At 39.7% G+C, this 20,627-nt stretch overlaps 1 protein-coding gene across 1 annotated transcript in view; it reads left to right on the top strand.

The window, feature by feature from the left end:
- Positions 1–977: 977 nt before the first annotated feature.
- Positions 978–20,627, top strand: part of fgfrl1a (fibroblast growth factor receptor like 1a) — a 66,750-nt gene continuing 47,100 nt past the window's right edge. Inside the window, exons 1-2 of the mRNA XM_063877105.1 lie at positions 978–1,594; positions 3,227–3,329. Of these exons, the coding sequence (XP_063733175.1) occupies positions 3,269–3,329 (61 nt within the window). The 5' untranslated portion in view covers positions 978–1,594; positions 3,227–3,268. The remainder of the gene's footprint in view (positions 1,595–3,226; positions 3,330–20,627) is intronic.

The following is a 20,627-nucleotide window of genomic DNA, read 5'->3' as shown; positions in this document are numbered from 1 at the left end:
TCTGGTCACACTTCAGACACACAAGTTACGTGAAAATTACGAACCTGGCAACCACAACATCTGGCGGAAAAGGTAAACAAACTCAACCAGTTAAACCGGAATCCAGTTAAACTGGAACACCGGCTCTCAGGATTTCAAGCATAATGCAACAGGGTTACCAAACATTAGAGCAGCAGAACAATAAATTAACGTTTGAATGACACAAAAGCAATAACATTTCCGATACCTTAGTGAATGTGTGTTGTATTATTAAAAAGAGGAACGATAGACTTGTTGTACGCCTCGACTCTCTGGGACAGGAACCATGTTTGCTGTTAAATTGCAAAGTTTGTGAGCATATTGCTGTAATAACGCCCACATGACATAAGGGGGCAGTGTTGGTCCGTAATGTTGCCTAGAGCTCGCGCTGATGGACCACAGAGCAAATCAATGACTTACTGTACATGTAATATACTTCATGAATTGAATAGAAAAGAATAGGGCTGCAATTCACAATTTAAAGTTTTATTTCAGATAATTGCCAAATTGTTTGATTTATTAAAATGTCAGGATAGAGTAGATGATGTAAAGTAATCTCGGTTTGTCAAAGTGATGTCTTTGAATGTATTGTTTTGTCAGTCCAAAACCTAAAGATATACATTTTAAGATTATATAATACAATATCCCAAATACTGCATGGAAAACATATTAAAGCAGAGCAATACTGCCTGAATAACTATTTGATTAGACGACTAATTGTTGCAGCTCTAATAAAACATAATAGAAAAGAAAGCTAAATCTATCCTAATATGTTCTAAAATATGACGTTGTTATATAGTACTAATACTACTACTATAATAACTACTCATAAAAATATTTCTTATTTAATTAATATAAAAGTAATATACAATTAATAAAGGCAGGTGATCTACTAAATTATGGTAATAACATGATTTAAATTTATTTAGGGTTAATGCCCCCTCCTCTCCCTCTAAACCGCTCCAAATTTGTCCAGCCAGTTCCTGCTCTCTGATTGGTCAGCTCTCTGATTGGTCTTCTCGCTGATTGGCTGAAAGTTCGGTTTGCGGACAGTCAGTCGACGCAGTTTGTTTTCTCGCCTGCGGCTGAAGATTGGACGGTGAGCCGCTGCTGAAGGATAAAGTATTCAGCTTCTCATTTTATGGATAAGTGTGTGAATGGTCATGCAAACCGGCGGAAAACGTAGATAAAGTCTGGTCTTGCATTCTTTCTTTTCCCGGCTCTGTGAGGGGTGTCCATCGGAACGGTTTACATGCGGACTGTCAGAAATACTACAGCCTCACGTGTTTGACTTTAGCTTAGATTTGATATATTTGTTTCTACATTTACTCGCATTTTCGCTCTCGGAGCCACAGGCTGCTTTGCTCACTGTCAAAGTCGACTTCATTCAATACTTGTTAGAGTTTCGGTCACAAACCCCTCTATACGTGAATCATTCTGGGACTGAAAAACGGATTAAGTTATCGCAGTCATAAACTGACTGAAGAGGAGGAGAAGGACTGATCGGGAGAAAGGCATGAAATACGTGCAGGTCATCAGAGGGTAACACACTGTGGAGATCTCATCACTTTTTACAGTAAGTAAACTATTCCTTTAAGCCACAGTCCCATGTATTTCAGTTATTTACGTATGTCCTAATGCATATATGTTGCTCTTTAGAATAAGTACGAACTTGTATCATTTTTATACCACCTTTACTTTCGTCTTTATTCTACAATTAGGCTACCGAGTCTTGTGTTGCCAACTAACAATACACGTCTAATATAGAGTCAAATGTACTTATTTCCATGAAATGATAATAATCTATAGGGGCTTCAATTTTGCAATATCCGTTTAACAGTCATAACATTTTACAGCATATATTATGCACCATTTGTGTATCATTTACAATACTACTACTAGTACAACTACTTAGAATACTTTCACAGTTACAATATGTCTTAAAAAGGGAAATTGAACCTGCCATGATGCAGGTGAATGGGTGGGTTTGGGTTTTTAATTAATTGGCATATAAATGAATTATGTTTAAGCACTCGTACATATAAATTCAATATACCTCCAATATAGATGATCATAATGCAAGCAATCACAGGTTCTGGGCTCACCTTCTTTAACGGTTTACTCTTTCATTTGAACCCACTTTCTTACTAAGATTTTTATTGGAAATTTGGGGAATAAAGATTGTTAGATAAATAAGATAAAAGTACATACTTTTTCACATGAAAACATGACTAAACCTGACTTTGGAAGGTTGGAAATCTGCTCTTTGATAGCCACAAATCAAATCAATTATCCAGCACTTTTAAGTGTGCGGCAGTTTTTTCGGTGGAATTGAGACACTGAGTTTGACAGATGCTGATCAAAGATACAACATGTGAAGAACTGAAATAGGATCCCATAAGGTTCAGAGAAGAATTTATGTGGCGGAGAGATTAAAACCACTGTAAGGAGAGACATGTGGACAGGTGGACGGAATAAATCTCTAAGGAAAAAGTTTGACTTCGAAAAAAAATTCTGCTCCTGTGCCATAGCTTCATGATGGATTTGTAGCGGTTCTCCGACAGGTGATGGACAACTTATTTTACTCTGACTGCGGTGAACTCTTGTAGACCCAGATAAGGTTTGGAAGACAAAAAGCAATCTGAATGAATAGAGGAGATCAAGTTGAAACGTTTTCAGGCGACATCTCCTATTTAACGTCTAACTTTAAAAATCATTATCTAGGTAGATTTGAAAACATCTGGATGTAGGAAATAAACACACACATTTCTCTCAGTTTTGTTTAGGAAGTAAAGGTGTTTTATTTCATGACTTTCTTTTATTAAATACTTTTTTTTTTTACAAAGTTGTTTTCTAGTTTTTGTCTTCTGAACTTTAAGACAGTTTTTCCACAATAAAGCTCACCAGCTGTGAGGCAATTGGAAGTTTTAATTCCTTGGCACAGCAGCTATTGTGACATAAATTCATAAAGTAAAACACTCATCAAATGGTGAAATAATCAATGTGGCTGGTAGATTTGTTTAGAAATGAGTATCCTCTTGCAGTTGATGATAGAGCAGTTTTGATAACTTGATTAACTGTATTTACACAGATGTGATCTATAGATTAAAATGCATGTTCCACTAATTACTCAGGATCTCGTAATATAGATAGATCACCTGTTATCTTTTCAATATGCAACTTCAAGAAACTTTAATTTCCTTTTTAGGTAAAGAAGCGGCTCGTTCCTCTTCCTGAAAATTGAAACTAAATGGATCTTGTCTGGGTCTTTCTGCTGCTGGAGGTGTTTCTGATGTCCGCTGCTGCCAGGGGTGAGTAACAGAAGCACTGATTTCCACTGACACTCGGAGCATTACAGTCATCGATGCCAGTAAGATAAATCACTGCCGCTGACACGAGTCAGTGGCGGCACTTGTAAAAGTGTCTTCCAAAGGTTCAGCCCGAGTAATTTTTCCGTGGTTAAATTTACTATTTTTGCTTTCTCGCTTTCACACTGCTGCTCTAACCTATGGGAGGACAGGTAGCAGGAGTGAAACTTCTCTTCTGTCTTTTTCCTCTTTTCCTGCACCTGCTCTTTGGAAGTTGTTAATATGCTTTGTAGAACGTTGTGCATTTTAAACATTGGGTCATTTGGCACTGATACATTTGCTCTGATATTGGAGTATCTGCACACTTTTGTCCTTGGGTGAACTTTACTCAATGAAGGCCTTTGCTCTTTAGAAAGTCAGTGAACCTTTGGCTGGTTATCCAGTCACTGTGAGGTATTCTTGCACCCGCCTGCGAGTTTCAGATTTGTAGTGTGGTTTTCTACATCCTGCTTATTTTTCAAAGATGCTACCTTGTTGGCTGTATGGCACAATTCAGTATTTCTATTCTAAATTGAACAACCCCACAAGAGTTCAGTGGTCAGGGTCAGTCACAGAGTATCCCCGGTATTTGGCGTTCTACTTTGTTTCTCTAAATGACACTAAAACAAATGGCTACAGAAGCTGTTCATAGATGAGAACACAACCCAGCCTGCAGGCTTAATGGGCAGACGGTCCCCATGCTAGCGGCCACTTCCGAGATCACACCAATGATGAGTTTTCAGTGGGAACAAAGCAGCATTCAGTGAGGCGAGGCCGAGCCAGCATGCAGACACGGGGCCGAAAGTAAACACAGGCCCATAGACCGCAAAGAGATGAGATTAGATTAGCCTATTAGGGATGTTTGCTGTGCAATGCTACAGCATTTACTCCCCCTCACCGCCTGCAGTTTGTCATTGAAACCAGGGCAGGCTGCAGAGAGAGACAGAAGAAGGGGGTGCATGGGAGGCAAGAGGAGATAGATGGAAAGAAAAAGGAGTCTCGACTAAGACTGGGGTAATGATGAAGTAGGGAAAGGGGAAAAAAAGGAACTAGAGAGGAACGAGTGAGGAAGGAAAGAATGGACAAGGGAAGGAAACAGATTACAGGAAGGGGTGTGAGAGAGAGGACAGGAGAGCATGGAGAGGACAGAGGGGACAAAATGCTCTAATTAACTTATTAGGAGCTAAGTTCTCCTTTATCTGGGATTGGCTTGACTCGTGTTGCCCGACAGATCTTATCTCTTTGTGAAAATGTAGAGATTTATACAAATCTGCCGTGAAATGTTGACAAAGGCGGTGATATTCGGTTCTATGTTTATCAAATGTAGTGTTATTTTTGGTTATCTGTGTTGTTATCTGTTACAATGACTGAAGACTACAGAGAAGCAGGCCAAAGGCATTTATACGGTACTCGGGTGTGTGTGGAGTGGGATGCTGGGTTTTAGTGGTCTGAGGTTCATACCATGTAATTGTGAATTTGTGGTGTTTGTATTTGAGTAATGCTGCACGTCATCTGTTCTCTGTCTGTATCTCATCTTAAAATGTTTAACAGAAAAGCAGAGTAAGCTGAGGAAAAAAAATGCATTAAATTGTAGATTTTTGACCTATTGTGTAAAAAGCAGGAGTAATATCTTTGAATATTTGAGGCAAACTCTTGTACCCGCTGGATACAATTTTACTGACGTTTTTTGCATCAAACAATTAAAGTCAGACAATGTTAAGCAAAATCAACGTATTAATCCAACATGATTGCAGGCGGTTCAGGGCGTCTGCCAGTGGCACCAGTGCAACAGGTTTCAAGGAACAAATCAGAAACAAGCAGGTATGCAGTACATCACTGATTTTGTTCATCAAAATTTACAAAATGAGTGAATAAGACAGCTTTTGGGATGGTAAACAATATACAATTTACCCCTTTACCAGTTCCAAACCATGATCTGTCAAGGTAAAAGTTAGAAGTTACTAAAGAATTAATTCAGGACAGTTTAATAAATCAAATGGGGTACAACATTTTATACCACATTGGACAAATCAAATAGAAACAAATATAGAAAAGCCTCCTCTCAGAGCCTCCCCTTATCCACTGCCGTCTAAGGAATTACCTAGAGAAACATTTAGGGACTTGGCTGACTAATGATGAAGAGTAATATGCATACTGGAGAGGGGTTTCTCAGGGCAACTGTGCAAACACTGAACAATAAATAGCAAAATGTCATAAGACACATTTGAATATGGAAACATTAACTCTTTTGTGGCGTTATCTTGTCCCTGCACCCCCCTTTTGCACACACTGCGTTCAGTCAGAATCAATATAAGTCTGCAAGTATTTAAAAGAGTACTGTCCAATATCTTCTTTATAACCGCACAGAAATACTGCAAAGAACAGCGTGTCTTTTTGTATAAAGGAAAGAGCAAATAAAGAATTCCTTTAATGATTAGATGCCAGAAAGCACCAATATTTTAGAAGATTGTTATTAGTTGCTTTTCCCTGGGTGTTTTTGGAGTCTGTGAGTGCTGAGCATCAGATGGCACTGAAGGCAGTTTTCCATTGCGTGTGCCGATCAGCAAATGAAAGCAGGAACAGTGGGAATGCTAAAAGGTTTGTTGGATCCCTGCAGATGAAGAGAAAAAATAAGCGATTGAGGGCTGGAACAGGACAGAAAGAGTCGAAGAGATATAGATAAAGAGAGGAAAAGGGAAGCCAAAGAGAAGGAACAGGATGCAGACGGAGATTAGCCTCGAGATAGGAACAGAAAGATAAAGACGCAGCATTTATGCCCCTTTATTACAGCAGAGTCACATAAACCACACACCAGAGGCTTACACAACCCTGCTGTGTGAAGCAGTGTCTGGGCCCCTGTGTGCATGTCTGTGTGTGCGTGTGTGTGGCTGAGCATGAGACTGAGCAGCTGAGAGATTAGCATTCTCCGCTGTTAGCTGAACAACATTGAGCTTGAATACAGAGGTCATAGAATAGCAGCAGGCCAAAGCATTGTGGGCTACCTGCAGCTTCAGACGGAGGTATGCAGCATTTCCAACGCATGGTTGAGTACGGCTCAACTCCCCTCAACTTGATTAGCTTCATTCTTTTTTGCTTTTTCCAATAGCGGAGTTATGGATATCACTTCATATTTTTTTGGTATCAGCTCTGTCGTGGTATGGGTGAAGTATCGCTTAGGTAAAATGCTGCAGACTACTGATTGGTCAGACAGACATCAGTTCTGCGACGTGGTATTCAGTGTTCGGCACAAAAATGGCATTATAAATGACCAAATTACCATCTTTATCACTTTAGATTTATACAATAGTATTCTGCAATAATGTTGTCTATTAGGTTGCCAATGGAAGGATCGATCCTTGAGGATGATGTCACAGCAATTTCATTATGATCAGCAAAGAATCCCACTTGCATTAGGTGGAAAATAAATCCTGAAATGTACCAAATGAATTGGCTTAGAGTCATGAAGGCTGTGAACAGTGTGAACTATTTAAACTATCTATACTGTCAATAGTTTTACCTCCAAGAAAATGTGCCATTTCACTTTCTTTAACATCATTAGCACTTTTAGCTTAGCATAAAGCAAAACCACAATATTGTACCACCAAGTACAGCTACCTTCAAGGACAGTTTTCTCTATTTTCCACATCAATCTGAAATCTCTGGGCTGATGATAATGCAGGTGGTAGTTGGGGATTGAAATACACTATAACATTAGACATTGCATTGAACAGATCAGAAGTGTGTTTATTTCTGAGTGTCTTTTTGACTGCTTGCCATCTCACACACACATACATTAATTTTGCATGTGATGTGAAATGCCACATGTATGTCAGATGGTTATCAGCATATCGGATGGTATTTATGTAAGCCAGCTGTAGAGCGCTTCAGTCAAACAACTGAAACAGGGTGGAGAAGATAATAATAATAATAATAATGTGATCGTTGATGTTACTCCAGGAGGGATTTTCATTTTGTATCCACTACAACCTGGGATGATGTGTGATGAAATGAACTGCGAGTATCATCACATCAATCTTGTCTGCCTCTACTGCCCCAATCCTTTGAAGCAGATTCAGAAAAGAATGGATGTCCAAAAAAAGTCAGATGATAAATGTGGGTTTGTGTCCATCGTCTAAACAATTAAAGGTTTTCCATTAGACCACCCATTCCAGAGGAAGTGAGAGGGAAAAGATGAGAGGGTTCATTTGTTGTAATACCAAGTGTAAAGAGCCACAAACACATTAAAACTGCATCTTCACTGTCTCGAAGCTGGCAAAAACAGAGAAAGAAACGGAGAGAGACGAGAGTCGTCATCTCTGAAAACAGTGTAAACAGCCGCATACACACATGCTGAAAACGTATACAACTAGAAGATGCTACCAATAAATATGACCTAACACACGTAAGCACACACAAAAACCCACAACCACACACACATAGCCCACAATCACTTAACAACCTCCTGTCCCACACACTCATTACTCAGGAATGTAATTAGCAGGCTAACACTAACAATGATGGGTAGGAGAGGTTTCTCTTCCACTTGCTCTTCGATGCTTCCCTATGGTAAAAAGACAACTCATCTACATCTTGTGGGAACAAACCTTTGCTTGACAGCTAACTATTATTTTCAGTACTGATTCATCTGCCTATTGTTTCCTTGGGGTCCGAAAGTTATTGAAAATGTCTTTGCCAAGTCCAAGTTGACGTCTATAAATGAGTTCATATTCAGTCACAAATAGTATTAATAAAATAGTTTCAGGTAATTTTTCTGTGTCTTATTTTCTCTTGTACCTGCTCGGACATCAAGCTAAATGGTTTCTGCATACTGTGAGTAGTTTCCAACCTTCAGGGATCAGAAAGAAGTAGTGCAGGAAGAGCTTAAGTGGTTCTAATAACAGATGAAGGCCCACATGAATGATTACAGAGATGTGTTAATAAATGTATGCTCCTTAATCATTTCTTTTTCAAAAGCAATGGTCTTGGTGGCACAGAATTTAATGAAACGAATCATGTCATGTTATGCTTAAACCATGTTAATGTGTAGTTCTTCCACACACTGTGTTCAGCACTGATTAGCCATGATATAACGTGTTGTGATAAAGTCCATTGTGGTATTTGTGGCAGGCATCTGCCTCTCTTCAGAAAGGAGGAGAGCATCTTGATTCCTCATAGAGTTAACAACTGCATACCGGAGACAGATGCTTCAAACACACAGCTTCACCTCATTGTAAACAGACACACTTTATAGACTTAGGTCAGTAAATCCCCTCCACCCTCACTCCTGTTTGTTAAGCATGCAAAGCGTCCTAAGTCACAGCTAACTATCGTAAATACCATTTGACATGCTGATAACCATTATACTGCCTGATGGGCATCTGCCCGCCAGCCGCAGCGTTTGTAGTGGAAACGCTGCGTCCAGAAGGTGGGAACTTTCATCAGCACTCACAGATGAGGGTTTTAGGAAAAGCGCATTTTCTCAAGACCGTTAATATGGAAAAATGTTCAGTTAGTGAAGAAGATCTTTTTGTCTTGGGGCCTAGTTTAAGATTTCCTTTATGATTGAATGAAAAATAAATAAATAATAACAATATGCATTTTAAGTTGCTCTATTATACTGCTTCATTTATTATTTGTAATGGTCAATGTGTTCATTTTGTGCTCTGAATGTTAGAAACGTGTGTGTTAATTACATAGTGATTAACAGACAAAGGGAAGCTTCAAAGGACTTCAATGACTCTTTCAGTTCCTCTTGTTAAATCCTAATGCAAGGGCCACATGTTGTATTTTGGGCTGTTTGGATAAATAGAGCTGTGGCTAACAGAGAAAAGTTCAAGAGAGAAAGTTAGAGAATGATTGACACGTTGAAGAAACCCTACTCCCAATCTTCTTCTATTGTCTACTGTAAATTTGGTTTGAAAACAGTTTGACTTAGAAGAGATTTTTTTCAGTTTAGAGGGATGTGGGATGTTTCATCATATATTCTTGTTTAAAATCATACAGAAGAAGAAGATGGACGTTTATTAATCCCCCGAAGGGGAAATTCAGTTTTCCACTCTGCTTTTGTTTTTTACATGCGCACACAGTTGCAAATGCACATAGTTACAGTATACACATGCACATGCAATGAGAGGATCCAGAGCGGAGAGGCAGCCAGTCTAGCCGGCACTAGGGAACAGTTGGGGGTTCAGTGCATTGCTCAAGGGCACCTCGGAAGTGGCCCAGGAGGTGGTCCTCTCCAGTGTCAGTCCACACTCAGTCTTCCTTGTTCTGATCGAGACATGAACCGCCAACCCTTCAGTCCAAGATCCAAGTCCCTACAGACTAGACAAGTGCCGCCCAAAAAAACCCTAGATAGATACAAATATCTATGTCTGTCTTTTACCCCAAAACAAATTAAGCAACTGTGACCTGAAGCCCCCCCCCCCACCTCTGCTTCCCCTGCTCTCCTTCAGAGTTTTACGGGGCCTGTTAATGTTGAAGGCTATTAGCCCACATTTAGATAAAGTCAATGTTTGCTTTGCCTCTACTAATGGTGGGGTAGTAATGGGGCTGTCTGGACGCTCTCTGTGGGGGTTGACAGCGTGTCGCATGGATGTGAAAATGTGACGTGTGTTTGTAGAGGGGGTGCAGCAGAGAGGAGAGCAGCCGGAGAAGATTAGATAGCAAAGAAGGCTTTGTGGGAGAAATAGTGGGAGACAAAGAGAGAAATGTTAAAGAACAATGATACTTTGACATCAGTTTCCCCCTTTACCCCCCTTTAGGGAGAACAAAAGGCTGTAAAAATCATCTTGTGCGACACTATCTGACAGCTTCACATATTTGTATCAACTTTTCATATGAGCTATATCAAGATTCAAGATTTTGGTCATATAATACAGTATTGGGCAGTTACACAGTCCAACAAAATCCTTACGCTCAGCTCGCCAAGCCTAAATATTATATATAATATAAGAAACTATGCATACAAACAAACATGAGATAAGAAATGGCATATAATACAAATATTGGCTTTGACTGTGTTTTTAATGGCTGCACATTGCGTTAAATTGGGAATGTTGTTGTTATTAGAAGCATCATTTCATACATATTTTCCCAAGATTCAGCTTAAAAAATGTGGTATGTTTTGAGACTTTGGAAGCTACATTAGAATAAATAAAGATCTTTATGTTTGAAGAGTGTTTATCTGCACAGCATGAGCTTGTACTGATGTTGTACAAGACTCTCGGAAAGTCAAAGTGATAATTGACAAAGGACAGATTGGAAGAAATCCCGCTGTAGGTACAAACAGAAAAAGTATGATATGAAGCGGTGCGTTTTTGTCAGCAGGACATTAGAAAGATATTTGGGGAGTAGAGGAGATGTCTCTCTAGGTTTCCCCTTTCTAGCATCCCTGTACACCAACACTCCCATGATTCCTGTAGTTTTTGTAGCACAGAACAATGATTTTGCTCAAGATGGCACCTTGCACTGTGGTTGTACCCGTGGACATGGTAGTAGCAGGTAGTTGAGGATGGTTTAGTTTGAACTCCTTGTTTGAATGTGACATTAGGTCAAAGTTTGTTTTTGTTCTCCCTCTTATGCTATTTCTTCCCAGCTTCTCTCTGTCTCTCCTACATAGTGCAGTATTGTGTGGGTCGTGGCGCCACAGTGCTGTATTGTGGTCTCAGTGGGGTTGGGGTATGTTTGGTCAATGCTACAGCACTGCGGGTCAGAGGTCAGCCAGTGGATCGGGGGTGAGGGAATGTGTGTGTGTGTGTGTGTGTGTGTGTGTGTGTGTGTGTGTGTGTGTGTGTGTGTGTGTGTGTGTGTGTGTGTGTGTGTGTGTGTGTGTGTGTGTGTGTGTGTGTGTGTGTGTGTGTGTGTGTGTGTGTGTGTGTGTGTGTGTGTGTGTGTGTGTGTGTGTGTGTGTGTGTGTGTGTGTGTGTGTGTGTGTGTGTGTGTGTGTGTGTGTGTGTGTGGTGTGTGTGTGTGTGTGTGTGTGTGTGTGTGTGTGTGTGTGTGTGTGTGTGTGTGTGTGTGTCAGAGAAAGCACATGCCAGCACCAGAGGAGACTGTAATAACACACCAGGAACCCCACAGGACAACACACACTGCTTTCACTCCTTTATCTCCCCTCTGTCTCCGCTCAGTAACCTCACTGACACAGGGTCAGAAACAGAATGACCAAACATCCAATAATACCTTTAATCCAGCTATTATGAAGATGATGTCTAAATGGTTAGTGTTGCTTAAATATAAGAAAGATATAAAGTTGAAAATACCTGTTTTTATGGTTAAATGTGCAATCATGTCGGTTAACAAATCCAATCAAGGAATTATACAATTAAATCCTGATTTACGGAAAATCTTTTTTTTTTTTTAAGTTATTTTTTGGGGGCTTTTTGCCTTTAATCAGATAGGACAGTGGAGAGTGACAGGAAAGTGGGAGAGAGAGTCAGGATGGGATCCGAAAAGGACCACGGGTCGGGAATCGAACCCGGGTCGTCGGCGTGCGGTACAGGTGCCCCAGCCAGTTGCGCCACGGCCGGGGCCGGAAAATCTTCTACTTTGAAATCTATTTTTAATGTCTTAAAATATTTACATCTGCATATCTGGACAACTATGATATTAGTTTAAGTCTTCTTTACAAATTCAGGCTATTAAACAATACCGTGAGGTTATACAAGTAAGATTGTCTCTAACTGTGCGTTTTAAAGGTGTACGGTGTTTTTGGGGTTGAGCATCAGCTGTGGTATAATTTTATCAGAGGCAGAACTCATTGACATAATATAATATGTAAATGGACACCTTACTATCCAAAATAAGATTTAGTCTTCGGCGAAACGAAAACATATTAAATTATCAGTTATATTTGTGAACTTTAGGGAAGGACATTTCTATTAAAGGGCTACTTTTCCCCTTAGCCCTATTGGTATATAACATTTAACCGATGATTTAGTTCTCCATCTAAATGTCTTTCCAGTGAAATAATGTAAAAAGACTTCCTTCAAAGCGTAATCCACAGGGAGGTCTTTATGGGTGTCATGGCGCTAATTGTCTGTACTCTGCTTCCTTTACATCGTCTCTCTCTGATCTGTCTCTCCTCTCTGTCACTCTCTATCTCACTCTCTGACAATTTAATTCCCCGACCACTTTCTTTGTCTCTGCTGGTTTCTCTCTGCCTTGTCTACCCTTCAATCAGACATTTTCCAACCTCCTTAACCCCCACCTACCACACACACACACACACACACACACACACACACACACACACACACACACACACACACACACACAGAGTCTCCAGCTGTTATTCCTGATGGCCTTACAAATGAGATGTTGAAAGGTGATCTCTGGGACAGGAGACACAGACTCTTGTTTTCTTTGGGCTTGTGTGTGTGTGTGTGTGTGTGTGTGTGTGTGTGTGTGTGTGTGTGTGTGTGTGTGTGTGTGTGTGTGTGTGTGTGTGTGTGTGTGTGTGTGTGTGTGTGTGTGTGTGTGTGTGTGTGTGTGTGTGTGTGTGTGTGTGTGTGTGTGTGTGTGTGTGTGTGTGTGTGTGTGTGTGTGTGATTTACTGTGATAGACAGAAAGACATAAAAAAAAGGAGACCCTAAACAAGAGAAATACCACCACTATGACCTCAGTCTGAAATGTGATTGACATGTTATGGACGGTCGGCCACGCTCTCTCTCCTTGGATGTTTATCATACACATACAGATGACCTTTGACCCCAGGAAGTGGAGGCTGATCAGGGGCAGGATGTTAAGGCAGACAGCTTTGGGAAATAGTTTTTGTAAGCTGTGGCAGTAGATTCTAGCTATGACATATTGTGCTTGTTAAGTTGTGCTCTTAATCATGCCAAATGACGATAAACAGCCTCAGGGGGTGCAAATCAATTCATTTATAAACTAATTGAACTAATTTAAAGTTATACAAGTAGCTAACTTCATTAAGGAAAAACTTGCTCAGGTTGTGTATTGCTAGCATGTGCGCTAGTAGAGATAGCACAAGTTACGTTAAGTATGAAGTTAGCAGTTATATTTGTGAACGTACCATTGCAGTGTTTACAGTTTATTGGTTGATGAGAGACGCTACAATTTCTCAAGACACACACCAAATTCCCGTCTCTTGCAACCTGCTGATTAAAGTGCCAGAGGTTAGCCAGTGATCATACAACAACGGCTCAGATAGATAGATACCTGGAAGTACTTTATTGATCCCAATTTGGGACATTTTTTCGTTGCAGCAGCTAAAAAACAAGGCTATGTAATTACAATAATGTAAAATGAAATAGCATTTAAAAAGAAAGAAAAAAAGGCACACAAAATATAACAGAACACAATATAGAGCAGGACATTATATATACAATAAGTGTGAAAGGTATGGAATATTAAATAGAATAAATATAGAATGTACAGTATGGTATGGTTTGATTCCAGTTATCACAGTGAAGCTACGGAGCAGAGAGTCATCTGCCAGCCAGAGGTGAATTGTTATACAGCTCCACTCAAGGTGGACTGACTTCTCTCATTGTAGTGACAGAGCGATTCTCCGACACACATGAGGGGACACAAACGCATTCGTCTTTCTCCCAGTGCCAGCTGTCCATGTGGAATCCATACTGCAGCGGGAATGTGAGAGGACTGTGGGAGATGTGGGGGTGGGTTCTGCAAGATGGGAACTAAAGGGGACATATACACTGGTGACTGTGCCTTTGTGGCTAGACGGATCCATTTTTTATTGTCTCCAGAATAATATTTCATCTTAGAATTCAAAATGTCCAAGATTAACATTATTAGTCAGATTTAACATAATTTGCCACCTATGTTGATCGGCGTCCCTAATCCCAGGTGTGTGAGAACAGATCCTCTGATGGGATATACTGATGCCTTAAGTCTGTTTTTAGGATTTGTAAATGTAGCTTAATGTCAAGCTTAATGTCAAGTGAAATTCACTGGAAGTGCCTGTCTTAAAAATGTGTGGATTGGCTTTAAACTCGTTGAATCTGTCTATAAAAGCAGAATTATGTATTCGGGTTTTCCATTCATTTGTATTAATCCCATTACCTGGAACGCAATACCTTGAGGGGAAATGTGTGCTTAGACTCAAGGATCAACTGATTAAATTATATTGATCAAAGGTCGTGCCAATTCCTAAATCCTGAACTTATAAAAATATGAAATGGTGACATTTTGGACAGACATGGAGTAAACTGTAACTTGAGTGGTCGGCAGGAGAGTACCACGAAAAATAATTTTGGGATTTGTGAGTAGGTTTTTTATTTTAAACCTTCAGCACTTGGCTTTTAATCTAAGAAATGTGGCTGTGCAGATAGAGAAACTGGTTTTGAAAACAATGGACTTGATTTTAAAGTTGTCTATTTGTTTTGTACAGGTCATGTCTTTTCTAAATAGTTTTGATATGAATAAAACCCGAAAAATATTTAAAGCCACACAAACGTCTACAGTGAGCCAGCACTCCTGCTCCTAGACTAAAGTCAAGAGTTCGACTCTGAGACTGAGACAGTGTGTTCTGACACAATGTGGTACAACTATTTCAGGATTTCACAAGCAGCCAAAGTAGACATTGCATTCAGCATTGATTATTATTAATAATTAGAAAAGCAGCAGAGAATAGCATGCGTGGCATTTCTTGCATTTTTCCTAAAGTAACAGGCAAAACATTGAGCAGATCTGTACAAAAATCAAGACCAGAGTTTCTCCAGACGTTTGGATACAGCCGCAGTGAAACAACGGGGACATTAATCCCCTGCCAGTAAGCACACAGTGCTGACGTCTAGCTGAAAGCCCGCACACCAGTTAACCGTGTTGATTATTTCCCACTGCATGGCCCTTCATCACATTGGTCAGCTCAGCCTACGTATTATCCCGAGGTAATCCCTCTGTTGTGCTGGCACCATTATCACACAGGGACACAACGGGCCTATTCTTCCAAATGTAATTAACAAAGGTACTTATGGGCTGCTTTCTGGGAATTAACTGTTGTGTTGTCGCAGCTTTAGCGGAGGCGGTGAGATGTGGTGGAAAAAGGAGAAAGGTGGGGGAAAAGGAAAGCTCTCGGATCAGCCGTGTAGTGGAGGTTTAGCAGTTTGGGTTTTAGTTTAGAGAAAACTGTATGTAGCTTGTATTGCGTGTAATTGTATTGTATGTGGTTATGTAAACCCACAACAACTTTTTTTCAGCTGAGGATAACAGGCCTCTTTAGGCTCAGTGTCAATGCATCTTTCAGATAATCCGGTGGGTTCTCATATGGTTTACTGAAATAATAGAAATGAAATATAGAAATACAACATTCAAAATGAGAGCCACTCAATGCTTGAGAACTACTACAGTTGAGAAACACACATTGGACATTACATGAAAATGGTATATATTAATATCAGTTTAAAAGATATGATACATATGTTGTAAAGTATTTCAAATTGGCTCAAACCACAAATGCTGCTTGTATTATAAAACTGAATAAATTATAAAGTGATATTTGAATAAAGAAATACTAAATTGTCCGTTCTGCAAAACAAGTTCTTTCCCCTACCACCCCCAGGCCTCACCTGCACAGGTGTTTCAGTTAATGTCCGTTATGACACCCCCCCCTCTCAGAGTGGGCATGTGAAAACCGGATTTTTGTTTAACGTCTCCCTCAGTCTCCTGTTAGTTTTGTTCTCACGTGTTATGGCAGAACAATTTGATCCTTCCATAACTCGTATTATTACATCATAGATCTGCTAAACATCCGCTGATCAAAGGTGTAATCTTAGCCAAGATAATTGAATCACCTCATAACATCCTCAAAATGAGATACATTTACAGGGCTGTTTTACTTCTACTACTATTTACTTTACGCTGCTACTTTTACTGAGGACAGTACTGGTCTTAAAGCTCTTGTAGTAATAGCCTATATCCAGCATAAAGGTAGAATTGCTGGACTGTTATGTACTTGGTTCTATGTTTTCCCAGTGTCTGACTCTAAATATGACTGTAGTTATGATTATGATTTTGGATGATGAGAGGAAAACAAGTTTAAGGGTTGAAAGAAACATGACAGCGAGAGATTAGTCCACACACTGATCGCTACAAGTGACATGATGACTGATTGATTTCAGGTGGTATTCTGGGATTGTGTGTGTCTGAGTGTCCACTATCAGTCAACACTTCTCAGGCTCAGTTTCTGAATCACCCTGCAGTCGTGGCCAACACTGTGTGTGCTGGTATTTTTACTTTTTTACCATAAGTGGTGAGTAATGCACGTAGTTTACGGCACTATGCTGCACTAGGCAGGGATTTATACAAATGTAAATGCACTGTTTAAGGTTAAAGGTCACAAATCTTTAAGTTGTGACATTTTTAAACTGTCATTTAGTTATTTCCCTCCATTATTTTCTCTTTTTTGGGAGCCAATAAGATGTCAATTAACATGGGGCAATATAAATGGATATAAAGCCTATAGTTTAATCCCATGCAATTACACACACATACCCCCACCCCTCTCTGTCTCATTCACACCAACACACACAGTAGCCTGAAAATGAGACAGGGACCTGAGCTGAACAAATGGACTTAGTCACGGCTGAGGATTGGTGTGGAATGTATGTAGTGTGTGTGTGTGTGTGTGTGTGTGATCGGAATTTCTGACTCCCCACCCAGTGAAGCACAAATCCCAGGTGGAGGAGGAGTAATACTGAATTATTACATGTACATTTAGTTGTTGCTTTTTATGTGGAATTCAGTCCTTCATTGCTTTTGCTTGGCATAATTATTTGAGGCTTACAGATAAAAACTCGCTCATAGAAACTTCAATACCTAAATATACCGGTTAACAGCGATGTTATACGTGAAATAAATGGTTTCAACCCTCTGTTACTATGTCATTAACACACGAAATCAGGTTAGCAGAAGCCAAAAGTTTGAGTTAAACACAGATAAAAGCAATGTTTATGAAGTTGATGACTCAGAAGGTATTGATTTGTTCAGTAGTCTAGATTAGAGTTATGTTGTTGAAAAGTGAAAGGTTTTTAGACATTAAGTTACATTAAAACAGTCCATCAACATCTATGGTATTTATATTTAGGGCTATCCTCGACTCAATACATTCTTGGTCAGGTAGGACTTTAACCATAAAGTAACATTTTCATGGACAGATCTTTATAACACTCCTGCAAAAGCATTTCTTTAAATCCTGTGTTTTCAGTCGATGTATTAAAGCGTTGTTTTGGAAATTAATGACTAAGCATGAAAAAGCAGTCTTATTTACATAACTACATTTAAATGCAAGTCGTAACTATGTATTAAAAGATATTGTAATTACTGAAAGACATTTGATTAACTTGCTTGCTGCCTCACTCAAGGGAATTACCTTCGTAATGTAAAGTAACTACTTGTTGAAGGAAATGACTTAATGTTCCTGTTGTTTCTAGCTTCCAGGGTCAACTACTTGTTTTCAACCCATTTATATCTTATATGCAATTATTGACCTAGTAGGAAGCCAAGTACACTTATTGAGATGTTTATAAAACCAATCTCTCTCTCTTGCCTCCGTACTGTCTCCTTTTTTATCTGTTATATCAATATCAAAGGCTCCCTTAAAGCAAATATTCACCTGTTTATCATTAAAGTGTGTGTGTGTGTGTGTGTGTGTGTGTGTGTGTGTGTGTGTGTGTGTGTGTGTGTGTGTGTGTGTGTGTGTGTGTGTGTGTGTGTGTGTGTGTGTGTGTGTGTGTGTGTGTGTGTGTGTGTGTGTGTGTGTGTGTGTGTGTGTGTGTGTGTGTGTGTGTGTGTGTGTGTGTGTTCTGCTGTTAATGAGTAACAGTGTCTGCCTCCGAAATGCTGATAAAAGTCAGGTCGAGGACACCGTTTACTTCACACACACACACACTCACATGCACTCCAACAATCACACACACTCAGGAGTGTTAACTATTTCTTATCTGCCACCGGCTATGTCTTGCCTTATCTATGAGGCACGAGGCACACACACATACACAGGACACACGTACAGCGGATGTATTTACTGAGACCATGTTAGCTGGATCACTATAGCAGAGGAGTGTGTTTGATTGTGCTTCGGTTCAGAGGGTCACGGCACAGTTGTGTCCACTACTGGTGCCTGCAACCTGACATTGACAGAATAAGTCAAATGACCCTGACCTCAGATTCCTCACATTCAACCACAACACCTGCCACAGTGAGGAGAGACTCCACAGGCACGGGTGAAGGTCGGCAGCAGTGAAATTGTGAAGCTGTTTTCATTTCCGTGTGTTCTCTAAGTCATGGAACAAGCTACCTGACTATAAGCCCTTAAATGCACCTACATCTACTCTCAAACACAATATAACGTCATGTTTCGCTAGAAAAAGCTTTGGTTCGATTTTATTCAATTTGACATAGTGGCCAACCATTCTCTTACAACTTCAAGGTCCGTCCCATTTGGCCAATTGGGCCAAAAATATATTTATATTCATGCTGTACTGGCCCCGTGGATGCAGAAGATACCCATTAGCTTTGGGTCATTTTACACTTCTCTTCCATGCACAATGCACACCAGTTTACTGATGCTATTTCTGTTATGTTTAAATGCTTTTGCATAAGTGGAAAGTAATAGAAGTAGAAATAAACAAATGTATTCTATTAACATGTTTAAGACCTACATTTCTCTTACTGAACACCTGCAGACACTATGGATCTGGAGCTTGTGGTTTATATAATGTGGTCGCCAGCTTTATTGAGAAACCAAAAAAAACATTTTGACTTAAAGGTATTTCAGGAGGAATGTAAGCAGAGTCCACTTCCTGGTACCTCTCTGTCTCAGGTCTTATTTTGCCCTAAAATGTAACCCAGTCCCCATCCTCCATACCCTGAACTGGAATAGGACGTGTGGCCTTTTGACCTACTTTAAGCCCTTAGCTGGTCTGCTCACTCCATTTAATAAGTCTCTCTCCTGCTTACTTGTACACATATGCTGTTAAGAGGAGATACAAAAGCTTGATCTGTAATGTAAAGCAAACCTCATCAGGTCACACGGATGTTTTGGAGACACTATGTCATCACAGGAGACAGGTGTGGCTTTTTAATATGCTCGCTGTCAAGCTGCGTAAAATCCAATTTACCTTTCTTTTCCGTCTGTGAAACACAAAACCAACAGAATACATCATTTTGTGTTTTGTTTGGTGAGCAACTATCTGAACGGTTTTCAACAAGTCATGACTGCGAGTTGTAAACGACCCGTTCAGGATGTCTGTCAGTCTTCATCTTTTTTTCCCTTTTGTGTCAGAGGGAGTTAAAGTAACACAAGGTTATAAAGTAAATTCTGTAACAATTCTATCCAAGGTACTTATTAAAATGTCAGTTTCTTGTCGAGTCTGAACTTTACCTGTAAATCCGAATTGTTAGCAGGGATTTGTTTGGATTAATTCATCACCTTCCTCCCTTAACGCCCTGCTGAGCTGTGTCTGATATCTTCCCATTTATTGCCTCATTTTCTTAACTTCCTTGCATTTATATACAAGGACTGAATTGTTATTACACATACACCCTCACACAAGTGCACACTGTGTATGATGTGGTTTCTGAAAAGCCCTTTATAATGCTTCATAAGCTGTTTCTAGTTTCAGCCCTCAGGTTTTCGGTGGTTTGCAGAACCTAATGTTCTCACGCTGGGTTTCCTCTAAAGCCTCATTCCCACTTTTCCCATGTTCTGTATTCTCCATCTTGCCGATATTTTAGATTAAACTGCCACAGTGTTTATTTTAGGAAACACAGGTGCGCAGGTTTTTTTTTAATGGATTCGCATGTTGAAACTAAAAGCAACCTTTGCATTAAAGCACTGTTGAAACAATGTTTCTACATGAATAGGGCTTGGTCTCTGTGTTTAATCATCTCTCTGAACACAAACATTAGGGATGATACCCTGCAGGTGTGTTAAGGTGATTAATGTTCAGCTTTTGTCACTAGTTTTTCAAAATCTCAAATGAAGTGGAACCTGTATAGGATTCTCCTTTTCATAGGAGGCTGGTGATCAAAAGGTTCCCTGTAAAAACAGATTTTGCACATTTATAAACAAAAATGTCACATGAAATTACTTTATTTCACTTATTCACAAAACAAGAGTCAGGGAAACTGTGTTCTTTAATGGCTTTATTAACCTAACTCAATACCAGCAAAGTGAAACATCTTATTTGGTTTTTAGTGTAGTTACTATTGGTTATAAGTGTAACACGTGAGTAAAGCTACTCAGATTTATTTGTGTGTAATTTTAGAAGCTGT

The sequence above is a fragment of the Eleginops maclovinus genome, chromosome 23 (genome assembly GCF_036324505.1).
Source record: "Eleginops maclovinus isolate JMC-PN-2008 ecotype Puerto Natales chromosome 23, JC_Emac_rtc_rv5, whole genome shotgun sequence".
In the NCBI taxonomy this organism is placed as follows: domain Eukaryota; kingdom Metazoa; phylum Chordata; class Actinopteri; order Perciformes; family Eleginopidae; genus Eleginops; species Eleginops maclovinus.
The sequence above is the reverse complement of the archived record's forward strand: the minus strand, read 5'-3'. Positions and strand labels throughout refer to the sequence as shown.